This window comes from Vigna umbellata, chromosome 5 (assembly GCF_029865625.1).
Source record: "Vigna umbellata cultivar VRB3 chromosome 5, Vumbellata_1.0, whole genome shotgun sequence".
Classification (NCBI taxonomy): domain Eukaryota; kingdom Viridiplantae; phylum Streptophyta; class Magnoliopsida; order Fabales; family Fabaceae; genus Vigna; species Vigna umbellata.
In genome coordinates, this window is record NC_142169.1 from 17,825,812 (window position 1) to 17,838,892 (window position 13,081).

General features: G+C 31.2%; 1 protein-coding gene across 1 annotated transcript; it reads left to right on the top strand.

The window, feature by feature from the left end:
- The first annotated feature begins 1,775 nt into the window (after positions 1-1,775).
- LOC124830879 (aquaporin SIP1-2-like) lies at positions 1,776-5,200 on the top strand. Its single transcript, XM_047304744.2, has 3 exons — positions 1,776-2,329; positions 3,359-3,631; positions 4,748-5,200. Exons 1-3 carry the CDS (start codon positions 2,015-2,017, stop codon positions 4,904-4,906), a joined length of 747 nt encoding a protein of 248 aa, XP_047160700.1. The 5' UTR covers positions 1,776-2,014; the 3' UTR covers positions 4,907-5,200.
- The last annotated feature ends 7,881 nt before the right edge of the window (positions 5,201-13,081 follow it).

The following is a 13,081-nucleotide window of genomic DNA, read 5'->3' on the forward strand; positions in this document are numbered from 1 at the left end:
CTTTATATTATTATACCATAAATAAGTTTCTAGGATTTTTTGCAAGTGTCTTGGTTAATGTTGATTTTTTTTATTTGCCTAATTAAATTTTGTGGAAAAGACCAAGATTTGCATTTATTGTAGTTATATAGTATGTGAAATTTCCTCTATTTTGTTCAAATTGTAAAATAAATTGTCATGATCTATGTAACTATAGACAGTTAAAACAATATATCAATGTTATTTCTAGTAAAGAGAAAACAATTGGCACAAAAATACAACATGATTGTCTTAAGGTGGTCAGTGCAAGGATTTGACTAAAGGCTCTTTTGTTCAAGTGGTAGATCCTATGGTAGAGCTTGTGGTAGAATCTATGGTTCAACTTTTTATAGTGCAACCTATTCTGCTAAAACCTATTGCTTAGTACAACCAAAGCTAGTGGTGGTTAATCATGATGATATTTGTATTGTGAATGAATATTCTCTTGTTAATAATCTTGATGGTGGTATGCTAGTGTCACTTTCATTATCAATAGTTTATAGGGTTTAGTTAAATTCAACTCATAGTACTTCAGCGCGACAATTTCTTATCCTTTTTGACGTTTAAAGAGATTAGTTTTGTGGAAAAATTAAAAATAGTTTCTAAATGCACTAATTTGCTTGATAAAAAGGAATATTCTAATACTGAAGAGGATGTTGAGTCAGTTCAAACTACAAACAAATTTATTAAGATATAGTAAATAAAGTTAATACTAAATCTACCAAAACAAAAACTTATAAAATTTAAAAGTATTTTTTGGAACGTAAAATTATGATTAATGATAAATTTTTAATAACGTTCAGAAATTTGTTTTTATTTTTCTAATATAAAGAGTTTAAAGAATGAGATGTGTAATGCTAAATTTATAAATTATTAACAATAATTTTTAAATTAATAATAAAAGTTAGTACACATTTTTTCCATTAATAATAATTAAATTATTAATTTGTTATTTCTTATATAACATTAAGAATAATAAATTCTTAAATTTACCACCATTAAATTTGTTATGAAAAACTAGACTTGAAACCGGCTCACCCATAATCAAATTCCAACCTACTTGATTCCTAGGAAATCATTTTTTTTTTTGGCCAGCGACAATTTCTGGCCACATATAATAAATAGATATGCAATAAATGATAATGATAATGATATTTTGAAATCCTTTAAAAAAAATCTATTAATAATTTAAAATGATTATATTTATTTATTTTTAATTTAAAATGTTAAATGTATAGTATTATTTATATAATCATTATATAAAGAGATTCTTCCTTCTAGATTTTATTTTTTAATTTTAGTTTTTAATAAGTAACTGTTTTTTTAATAAAATAACTAATTTATCAATTTTATTTTTAAGTGGTTTTTTTAAATTAAATTAAATTTTTTTAAACTTAAACATTATTTTAAATTAACATAATTATTTATAGTAAAAGAATAAATTATAAAATAAATAACAATTATTTTCTATTATTAAAATGATTTGTATTTATTTTTATAACTATAATTTTATTATTAAAAATAACAGGCGTCCACGTAAGGTATATATTTCTATTAATATATTAAATTAGATGGTAAGATAATGTAACATTTTTATCGGATTATTAGGGAAAGGTAATTTTCTTATTTATTTTGAACTGTGTTCTTCTTTTCTTACAGTAACAAACCAGATGGTACCGGTTACCGCAGGTTGTTTTGGCGGAGCCTATCTGTTTTCGAGTACGCTCCATGTTGGACGGCACCTACCACTGATTAGGTGAATCACTCGCATTTTCTTCTATACTCTCCATCAACATCAAAGATCCATGCTTTCTTAATTATCCCCTAACTCTATCTCCCATTCATCCTCACAAACACCTTTTCTTCTCTTTCTCCCTCTGCTATCGCCACTGCTTCATCACTCACCGGTGCCACTATCACCGGTTGAGTGAAGCATAGCTTCTCCAATTCTACGTTTTCTCTTCAATTTTCCAAAGGGGTGAAGAAAAAATCAAAGATGGTTGGTGCCATAAAAGCTGCGATTGGAGACGGGGTGTTGACTTTCATGTGGGTGTTTTGTTCTTCTCTGTTGGGGATTGCTTCTGGGTACGTAACTAAAGCCCTTAACCTTCAAGACATCTCCTACAACGGGTTCCCTTACCCTTCTCTCATTGTCACCATTACCCTCGTTTTTGTACTTGTTTTCCTTTTCACCCTCATCGGCAATGCCCTCGGTGGCGCCAGCTTCAACCCCACCGGCACCGCTTCCTTTTACGCCGTTGGTCTCGGCTCTGATACGCTCTTCTCAATGGCGCTTCGTTTCCCTGCCCAGGTTCGTTGATTTCCTTTTGTGTCCTATGGGTCTTTAACTTTTCTCTCTTCTCTCTGTATGGCGTCGCTAGTACAATTGAATTTATAGGCGCTATGACATGAGATCCTGAATTGAAGGATATTTTTTGAAGATATAAGTCATTGTAAATTGACCATCAAATAAGCTAAAGACCTTGTGATTAAACTGATATATCAACGTATATTTAAGTAGAATTTTTTAGCAGTTTATTTGACATTATTTAGTTATTTCTTAATTTAGGAATCGTACAGTCACGAGACGAGGATTAAAATGACCATTTACTCTGTTGAATTGCTTTTAAGTTAACTTTTTTTTTTCTGTCCTTTTGGCCTTCTTTTTCTTTCTACTCTTTCTAGGAAATGCGTGGATGGTAGATAAGGAGGAGGAGGAGTTAAATATGGGTCTTGTTATATGCTATGTTGTTTTCATTTTTAATTTACAAGACAACCTGATTTTCAACAGTTCTTCTATTAATATTTGAAGATTTAAAACCCAATTGCTACTTTTGTACCTTTATGGTGAAAACATGAAACGAAAGCAAAAGTAAACGTGCCCTTCAATTGTTGTTTTTAAATTAATTTTTCTTTTTTATCACTTTTTTATATGCAAATTAATAAGATAAACATGCTATTTCTCTTTTTCTTTCCTTTCTTCACTCTATCTGAACATACTATTAGTATTGTTTTTCTATCAAAATGTTTTAGTAATCTGCCCAGTAAGAATTTGCATTAGAGTTCAACACAGGTTCTAGAGCAGAATTTCTATTTTGATTGGAGAATACCGCCAAACATACCATTATTGTAATTCTCTTGTTAGAGTGGAAGTTTCGTTTTACTAATCTGTCTGATAAGGATTTGGATTAAAGGTTGAGGTATAGGCCCTTTACGTTATATAGATAAAACATCAATTTTAACAAAAAGTATCACCAAAAGGCCTAAGAAAATGCTTCTATGTTTTTTTCTGTTATGAATTGTGCAAGGAAATTTTGATGGATGGATGAGTTGTGAACAGGCAGTTGGTGCTGCTGCTGGTGCAATGGCAATTATGGAAGTGATTCCTCAAAAGTATAGGCATATGATTGGAGGTCCTTCTCTGAAAGTGGATTTGCATACTGGGGCTGTTGTTGAAGGGGTGTTGACCTTTTTTATTACCTTTATCGTTCTCTTCATCTTCCTCAAGGGCCCTCGTAGTGATTTGTTGAAGATCTGGTTTCTAGCCACAGCAACTGTAGTTTTGGTCATGGTTGGATCTGCTTACACTGGCCCAGCCATGAATCCTGCCAATGTGAGTGATTACCTCTTTACAATTGCCAGTTTTATTTTTTTCATACATTTAATTGTATGTGTTTCTTGCTGCTGTCTTTACAATTGCTGTCTTTTGCATTGATTCTAGGGTGATTTGAATGATTATTTTGAAAAACTGCTTAATTTTGACCTCAAGATTGTATTGGTAGGACATTATAGTCTATGAAAATTTAAGAATATTCATTTTAGTTCTTTATTCTTTGGTGTCAAATTTATACACAAAAGTGAGTGAATCCGTCTTTAAAATCTCAAGTGTCAGTGTTAAAAAGTGCTTCACCGATACAATTTAATAGACTAATCATCATATCTTATTCACCTTATCAAAGAATTTTGTTATAAATGTATATTGAGTTTGAAACATTATATTGTAAATTGCCTTTTTTTTAAACCATTTCTGCCCAGGATTTGTTGTTAAGGATTCTGGAATCTAATTCTTGCACCAGGCTTTAATTAAGAAAATATTATGCTTTGTTTTTGCAACTTTATTCAGCTATGGAACATGTCAGTCATATGTATGCTGCAGCTATCCTCCTTTCCTCTGTGTCCGATCTTTATTGTGTTATTTAACTGTCAAATCCTATTGTAACCTCGGCAAAGTTTCTACAATTTTGATGTTCTATAAATCGAAACAAACTACTCACAGTAAAAAGACAATGTCTTTGTCATTACATGCTTATTTACGGTGTTTCCTTTATATGCTGCCCAATATATCAAACCCGAATAGATAATGTTCTGGCCAATCTAAATCTATGGAACTCTGGCACACTGTTCTGTGGTCTCATTGTGCTGTGTTCTGTTTATGTTAAAGAAGGGTCTATGTTCTGTTTTATATTATTATTATTATTATGTTTCTACTTTTTGTTTTGTTTTGTTCAGATAGGAAACCTTTTATGTTGCTCTTCCTTGCTAAAGTTTCGTTTTTCTTGTCTTTCATATTACTTGCTCTTGCTATTAACCTGTGTATGGCTTAAAATGATGACTTGTAATTATTAGCTATGAAGGTTATATCTTGTTATGTGCATTGTTTCTTGAATCTTTTGGAGGGGCAAACTTAGAGATGGCAATGAAAAACTGTGATCGGTTATTTTGTTTGCAGGCTTTTGGTTGGGCTTACTTAAACAATTGGCACAACACATGGGACCAATTGTATGTATACTGGATTTGCCCCTTTGCCGGAGCAATATTGGCAGCATGGTTGTTCCGTGCAATCTTTCCCCCACCACCACCGCCAGAACTCAAACAAAAGAAAGCATGAAGAAGGATTCGGTCATTTGCTTCTTCATTTCAATTGTTAAGCACAATGTTACTGCTGCATTACCCTTTTAATCTATATATCTCCTTCTTCATTCTCTTTTCTGTTACTGGGTTATGTTTAGTCCGTAAATGCAGTATCCTCGTAGAAAAAATAATGTAGAATTTCAGTATCTGTACTGGATACTGATTTAATTAACATTAATGCTATTCCTTTCTAGCAAAAAAACCAATTATGTTTTGGTGAATAATGTACCATGAATTTAATTTAACATGCTATATTTTGTTTCTTTTCTAAGCTATGAGGAAGGATCAAGTCGAACTAAACTAAGAATGTGTTTCTTTTCACCTTCTTAGTATGATTTTTCATGTTTATTAAGAAGCTAGTACATATAACCATAACATTTTGTAGCATAATTGAAGTGGTTTTTGACTTTTTAGTGTGTTTTCAACCGTTCATAAGAGCATGGTAATTTTGTTTAGGCTTAGGGATCCCAACGGGGGACGGGTTATCCCTGTATAAGGGTATGGGCTGCAATGCAACTCGTATACTTTTTTCTTTTTTTTTTCTTTTTAATATTTTATTATTGTAGATTTATGCGGACCAGCATGCAAATCTATAATTATGTGGGATAGACCATACTTATTAAGCAATTTGGCGGACGGTAGACCAAAATGAGACGGTCGATCCACGTTACGTACTGCCCTTTAAGGAGTGATTAATACGGCTTTTCTTCCTGCACTCTAACCTTTTTTTCTCCCATCTGTATATTGTGAGTATATACGAACTAATTGAAATGATTTTTCTGGAACATGTAATATGACACTTTTGAATTAAGGATCAAGACCTATCTAGAATATATTCTGTGTATTGAATAACATAAACATAACTATATCTAGATTACGTAATTTAGAATTATGTATTTCTTGTTCACATTACACAATCTAGTGTAATGTTCCGATAATGCAATCTAAAACACTTTTTCAAATTTCACAATTCAAAATACATGATTTTATTTTGGATTACACAATCCAAAATTATATTGTAGATGTAATATGAATATTTTTTATCACGTAATTTAGGATATATTCAAGATATATAATGTAAAGTCTATTTTTGTCATTTTTATATTATAGGATGAGAGAAAAAAAGTACGGAGGTGGATGAAGAAATTGTTTAGCCTTTTTAGAAAAAAAAAAATCAAGAGTTTATATTTTGATTAAGTACTATTAAATAACAAAGTATAAAAGTATGGTCATACTTGATCTGTAAGACGAAATTACAATAGATCAAATAAGACACATGTTCTATTTGAAAGATGATATAACATTTTGTAGTCTCATTTCTGTTTGATAAGAAATGTTTTGCTCAAACAATAAGCACATAGACTAAAGGTAACATTGTAATTCTTGAAAACATGATTTATGCTTATTCTATGTTGTAAGGAACATTTTCCTCCATTTGTCAAGATAATTTGTAAAAAGTATGTCAACACCAAATATCTCTTTAGGATATGAGCTAAAGTTGTTATGCTTCAATAACTCAATGACCACACTTTGTCTTCTTTTAAAAAGACTATTTAACTTGTACGGTTGTGCATTTTACATAATTTAAAGTAAAGACACTTTGACCAAGGATGGATAAGTACTTCTAATTATAAGGATGCTACTTTAATAGGAAAAGACCATTCAACGCATGTATAAAGCACACTTAGTGTATCTTCTACATTCAAGATAAGTGTAAGACTCATGAAAAGTATTTATAATAGTAAATTTTAGCATTTTATTAGTAATAATAATTTTAATGGATAGAAAAATGTAAATTTTGGATATAAAATTATAGTAATTCTAGAAGGAGAGGTTCAAATTTTTGATAAATTATTTAGGATTTTTTTAAGAAAATTGAATAGAATAGTGAATAGTAAAAAAAAAGATAAGAATTCCTTAGCATGGAAGGAATTAGAATAAGAATTCCTTAGCACGGAAGAAATTAGAATCAGATTTAATCAAGTGGATGATTAAAATATTTTTTTTAAATAATATTAAAAAATTGTGGATGATTAAAATATTTTTTTTAAATAATATTAAAAAATTAATCAAGTGGGAAATAGAGTGAGATTTAAGGAATGATAGTGAGAATGAATGAGAAAGAGTGAGACTAAGTAAGTCCAATAAACATTTGAAGTTTCTTACATATTAAATCAATAATTATAACAAAACTATTTTTCTAACAATTATATAAGAATACTTAATTTAATCATTAAAAATACAATATACATTTTTAATAATTTTGCTGCAAAATTTCATTTTTAATGGAAATGTCTAATTAATATAGATTAAAGTAATTAACAAATACTTATTTTGGGATATTTTTATATAAGAAAATTTACATCCTGCAAAGTTTTTCAAAAAAAAATACAAAGATATTTCTTGTGATAAACTTTTCATAAGAAAAATCACATGTTTTCTATAAAGAGAAATTGATAGAAAAATATTTGCACAAAGAATGTTGTGAGTGTTTTCTATAAAAGATTAATGTTGTAAGTATTTTTAGGTAGTATTAGAAAGCTTTGAAAGAATATTGTTTATGTTCATTATTAAACTAATAAAGTGCTTAAATCATGAATACAGAGTAATCCCCTCTCTAGTGAGTAAACCTTTTTTACATTTCAAAACACATTTTAGACAAACTTTTGTCTAAGCTAAAAATGGTTACATTTTAAATAATACTTGTTGGGTTAGCCAATTTTGCTATGCTCCAAAAGAATACGTGGGTTTTGGTAAGGAGTTGTGAAGTGTTCGAGGAATACTGTATGAGTTATTTAGGAATGAATATGTTTTGAAATAGTACTGAGTTTGTAACTTATAGCAACAATCTATATAGTGAAACTCAATTAATTGATTGAGAACTAGATGTTGTTTGCGATATTAGATGAACTAGTATAAAAGTTTAGGAGTATAGTTTGCTTTCCCTTATTAAAATTGAATGCTATTAAATTTGTACTAACTTCAGAAGGGGATTTTCTTAAAATAAGTTTTTTCAAAATTTTTTACAAATCATCCATGAAATTAAAAATTATCATATGAATGTTCATCATCAGATAATAATTGTGAATATTTGCAAAAAAAATGTAATACACAATTCAACCTTTTCTATCTTCTATATTTAGCTAATGTTGGCAATTGGTATCAAAGCTCAACCTCTTAAGGATTTATTATTTAATAGTTGCTAAAGGAAAAGATCCAAAACAATGAAAGGAACATAGCCATAATTGATGGCCGAAAAAGCTTCATTCTAGCCTTCAACATTTCTAGAGGGGATTTTCCTTACTAAAGAGATCATCACATGGAAATGTATGTTAAGTCCATACACTATCAGTTATTGCCAATCATCACTCGAGGTGATATTAGGATCACATCCCCAAAGGAATATTGGAAAGAAAAAGAGTTTAACCAAATATAGTCAAACAATAAAGGCAAGTACATTGTTATATATGCTTTATAAAAAATTGAATATACAAATGTTTGAATGTTAAAAACCGCCATGGAGATCTTAGACTCCTTGATTATTAGTTATGAATGATAGGAATACATTCAACTAGAAAAATCAAAGCGAAAATGAAGCATCAACTTCATCCAACATAGGCTTGCATCTATCTAGAGAAAGCCTTCAAAGTTTTAGAGGAAGTTCTTATATTTGAAACGAAAATATTTGAAACGAAAATGCAACTGCAGGTTTTTATAAGACAATTAGTGCACAAATAAATAGTAAGTGTACAAATATTTTTATATTGATTCACTCTAACTAAGTTACGTTCAGTTCCCTCTAACTTTAGAGAGTTTCACTATAATCTTCAACAAGATTACAATTGAGTATTTTTACCCTTTTTGGTATCCTTAGACAATCCTGGTATCAACCTGATACACTGTCTAGTTGAGTTTCACCCACTCCTAGTTTCTACTAGATAATCCTAATAGAACCGGATTGTAGTAATCCTTAACTCTCCTGAGTTAATCAACAAATGTTTGAATTCTCTTTAGAATGTGAATCAATCTGATTGTTTATGTTGAATACAATTCAATCTACAATTAGGTGTTTTTTTCTTTTTCTTTCTCTACTTACAAATAGTAAGCTTATATTAGAATGAAGCATATTTCTAAACCCAACTTTTTCTTTTCAGATATTCTCTTTGAGTTCTTGGTTTCTTTGTGCTTTTTCTCTCGACCGATATTGCTTTTTTTATGATATTCTCTTCGTAAGCTATTCTCTTCGTAAGTTATCCTCTTGATTCCAATTTGTTGTTTTCAAGAGCATAAGAAAGGGACTGCAAAGTCGACACTCATGAAGGTGAAGAACGGGTATACAGAAGTTGATGACTATATTGCAACCTACGAACCGCTCATCTTTGAAGAAGTCAAATCCCAGATCATTAAGGAGAAAGAGGAAGAAGAGGGTATCTTTAATTTCAACTATTTTTTCGTTTTAGCCAGAGGACTGTTAAAGCCCTGTCTAAGTTGCGGTTTTCCCTTTCTCACTTCAATTTAAATGATAATTGGTTTGCTTTTCATGTTTTAAAGTTAGAAGGGTCCACCAATGTAGTGAGGTATGGTTGACAAATAAATCTCTTTCTTGAGCACATAATGAAAGGTCTGATTTTGAGTCTGTGTTAATAGAGAATATCTATTGAGAGTGTCTTGCTTTTGGGTTGTCACTTACGTTGGTTATTTGTACCAACAAATATTAATTTTTTTTTTGCAGTTGTTTGTTCGTCATCATTGAAAGACCAAGTTAAGGTGTTTCTAGGTTGAGAGGTGAGTTCCTGCACCATTGACACAGGACTAATGTTGTTGTAATCGATTACAGGGAGCTGGTAATCGCTTACCAGTAGAAAAATCTCCTTTTGTACCGAAAGTTGAAGAGTGCTACCCAGACGTGGCTTAAGTACCCCCAGGAATATTTTGGATTCGTTATGACTGTCTTTTGAAGGTTTTATGGATGGATCATTAATGGAACACTTCAAGTTGGAATACTTCAATATTAAACAAATATAAACGAAATAATGAAGGGTATTGAGTAATGAAAAATTATAACAATATTAAAAAGCACATACACTAATAAAAAAACGTAATGACATTTCACGAAACAACAAGTTTTGAAATGAAAAGATACATAACAGTATACAATGAAATGTAATCTAAGAAGATGGTTGTCGATCAAATTGATTGCGGAAGTTAATAAGTTCTTCCTCACGAGTTGTGCAAAAATTGTCATGAACTTGAACTACCTTGGTTCAAACACCTATAGGAGTTTTTTCTTCCAAAATTGAATGGGCGGAAACTGTGTTTTGATACACTTGACACCATCAATGATGAGCAACATGTGTTTCACCCACAATTGAGTGGGCCAAACTGTGTTTTGATGCACTTGATACCATCAATGATGAGCAAGGTGAGTCATCCATACAGAAAAAATAGAAAAGATCACTTATAGGGACACAAAAACGACTTTGGGGAGCAGTGTTCATCTACCTAGGGAGTACAGGCTGGAAAGTCATGTTTGGGCACCCCATGATTGAGCAAATGAACAATGTTTATGAGATGAACAATTTATATGAAGTCTTGAAACTTCTGCACCAAAAAATACACTTGTAATCGTTTACAGATGCTTGGTAAACGATTACACGAACAAAATCCAGGATTTGTACAGAAACTTGTACTGGAAGAGTCAGCTGTGTAACCTAGGTGACCATAGCCAAAATTTTTAATTTTTTGAAATAAATCCACTGGTTTTCACTTGATTTTAGTGTTTAAGTGTGAGTAGAGGCTAGAAAGTCATGTTTGGGCACCCCATGATTGAGGAAAGGAACAATGTTTGTGAGATGAACAACTTAGATGAAGTCTTGAAACTTCTGCACCAAAAAATACACTTGTAATCGTTTACAGATGCTTGGTAAACGATTACACGAACAAAATCCAGGATTTGTACAGAAACCTGTACTGGAGGAGTCAGTTGTGGTAACCTAGGTGACCATAGTCAAAATTTTTAGTGTTTTGGCATAAATCCACTGGTTTTCACTTGATTTTAGTGTTTAAGTGTGAGTATAGGCTGGAAAGTCATGTTTGGGCACCCCATGATTGAGGAAATGAACAATGTTTATGAGATGAACAACTTAGATGAAGTCTTGAAACTTCTGCACCAAAAAATACACTTGTAATCGTTTACAGATGCTTGTTGGTAAACGATTACACGAACAAAATCCAAGATTTGTACAGAAGCTTGTACTAGAGGAGTCAACTGTGGTAACCTAGGTGACCATAGTCAAAATTTTTAATTTTTTGGCATAAATCCACTGGTTTTCACTTGATTTTAGTGTTTAAGTGTGAGTATAGGCTGGAAAGTCATGTTTGGACACCCCATGATTGAGGAAATGAATAATGTTTGTGAGATGAACAACTTAGATGAAGTCTTGAAACTTCTGCACCAAAAAATACACTTGTAATCGTTTACAGATGCTTGGTAAATGATTACACGAAAAAAATCCAGGATTTGTACAGAAACTTGTACTGGAGGAGTCAATTGTGGTAACCTAGGTGACCATAGTCAAAATTTTTAATTTTTTGGCATAAATCCACTAGTTTTCACTTGATTTTAGTGTTTAAGCGTAAGTATAGGCTGGAAAGTCATGTTTGGGCACCCCATGATTAAGGAAATGAACAATGTTTATGAGATGAACAACTTAGATGAAGTCTTGAAACTTCTGCACCAAAAAATACACTTGTAATCGTTTACAGATGCTTGGTAAACGATTACACGAACAAAATCTAGGATTTGTACAGAAACTTGTACTAGAGGAGTTAGTTGTGGTAACCTAGGTGACCATAGTTAAAATTTTTAATTTTTTGGCATAAATCCACTAGTTTTCAGTTAATTTTAGTGTTTAAGTGTGAGTAGAGGCTGGAAAGTCATGTTTGGGCACCCCAGTATTCATAAAAGTAATAATGTTTTATAGTCGATTTTTTTGTTCAAAAGTCTATTACAGAACTTGATTTATTCAAGTACGTATTTATCAACAATAATCCGCAAAAGGTTGATGTATACATTCATGATGAGAACTTTAAATTTCCACAAAGCACTTGAGTATTAAAAACATTACAATAGTAAAGTAGCAACATAGTAATCCATGTCTCGCCGGTGTGTGCGGAAAACCAACTTCCACCTCGCCGGTGTGTACGAAATACCAAAACGTCACCACCGACGAACCTTCAAATAGGGGGAAATGATAGAACTCAGACAATGCGGAAACACAATACGGGTGTTTTTGAATAATCTTTGAAAGTCGAAAAAGACTGAAGGAGATTCTCAAGAGAGCGGAGAGCGAAGAGCGACTTCGCAAAAGTGCTCAACTTTGAAAGAAGAAGACTCACACTGGAGAATCGAAAGAGTGACAGAGAACGGAGACCGAGTTCGCAAATGTGTTAAATTTTGAAAGAAGAAGAGTCAATCTACCAAAAAGGGTTTCTGAATATGTTTCTTTCCAAAAACGACCTCCTAGACAAGCCGGTTCCATTTAAAAATTAAGCCAATTATTTCGCGACATGTGGCGTTGTCAAATAGTTGGCAAAAATTTGTTGTTAAAGAAACATTTTCCATTTTATTATATCTATAAAAGAAGCCTTAATTTACAGAATTATGCTACAGAATTCAATTACGTGAATTCAATTATAGAATTGAAATCCAAATGGATATTAACATAATAATACGCAATAATCAATGTCATTTATTTATGATTAGAAGTATCATCCAAAAATTCAAAAATCATCCTACCACATCAGAAATATCCAATCATGATGTAAGCATTGAATGAATTAATTACCATTTAAATGCAAAGGTAGTTTTTTCATGATCATAAAATATACTCAATAAAATGTTCATATTCATCACACAATAAAGAAAAAAAAATAAGCTTTTCATATCTTAGTCTATTATAAATCTTGAAGAATGAAGATCGATCAATGACATACGCTTGTTATCTTCTTAAAAATATATTTTTCTCTTTTTTAATCTCTTTGTCTCACCGTGTTCTCTTTTCTTTTCTCTCAAATGTTATGTATCTTTCTTTCTACGCTTCCCTTCTTTTTAAATTATTATTTTATTTTTAAATTAAAATATTTTATAACT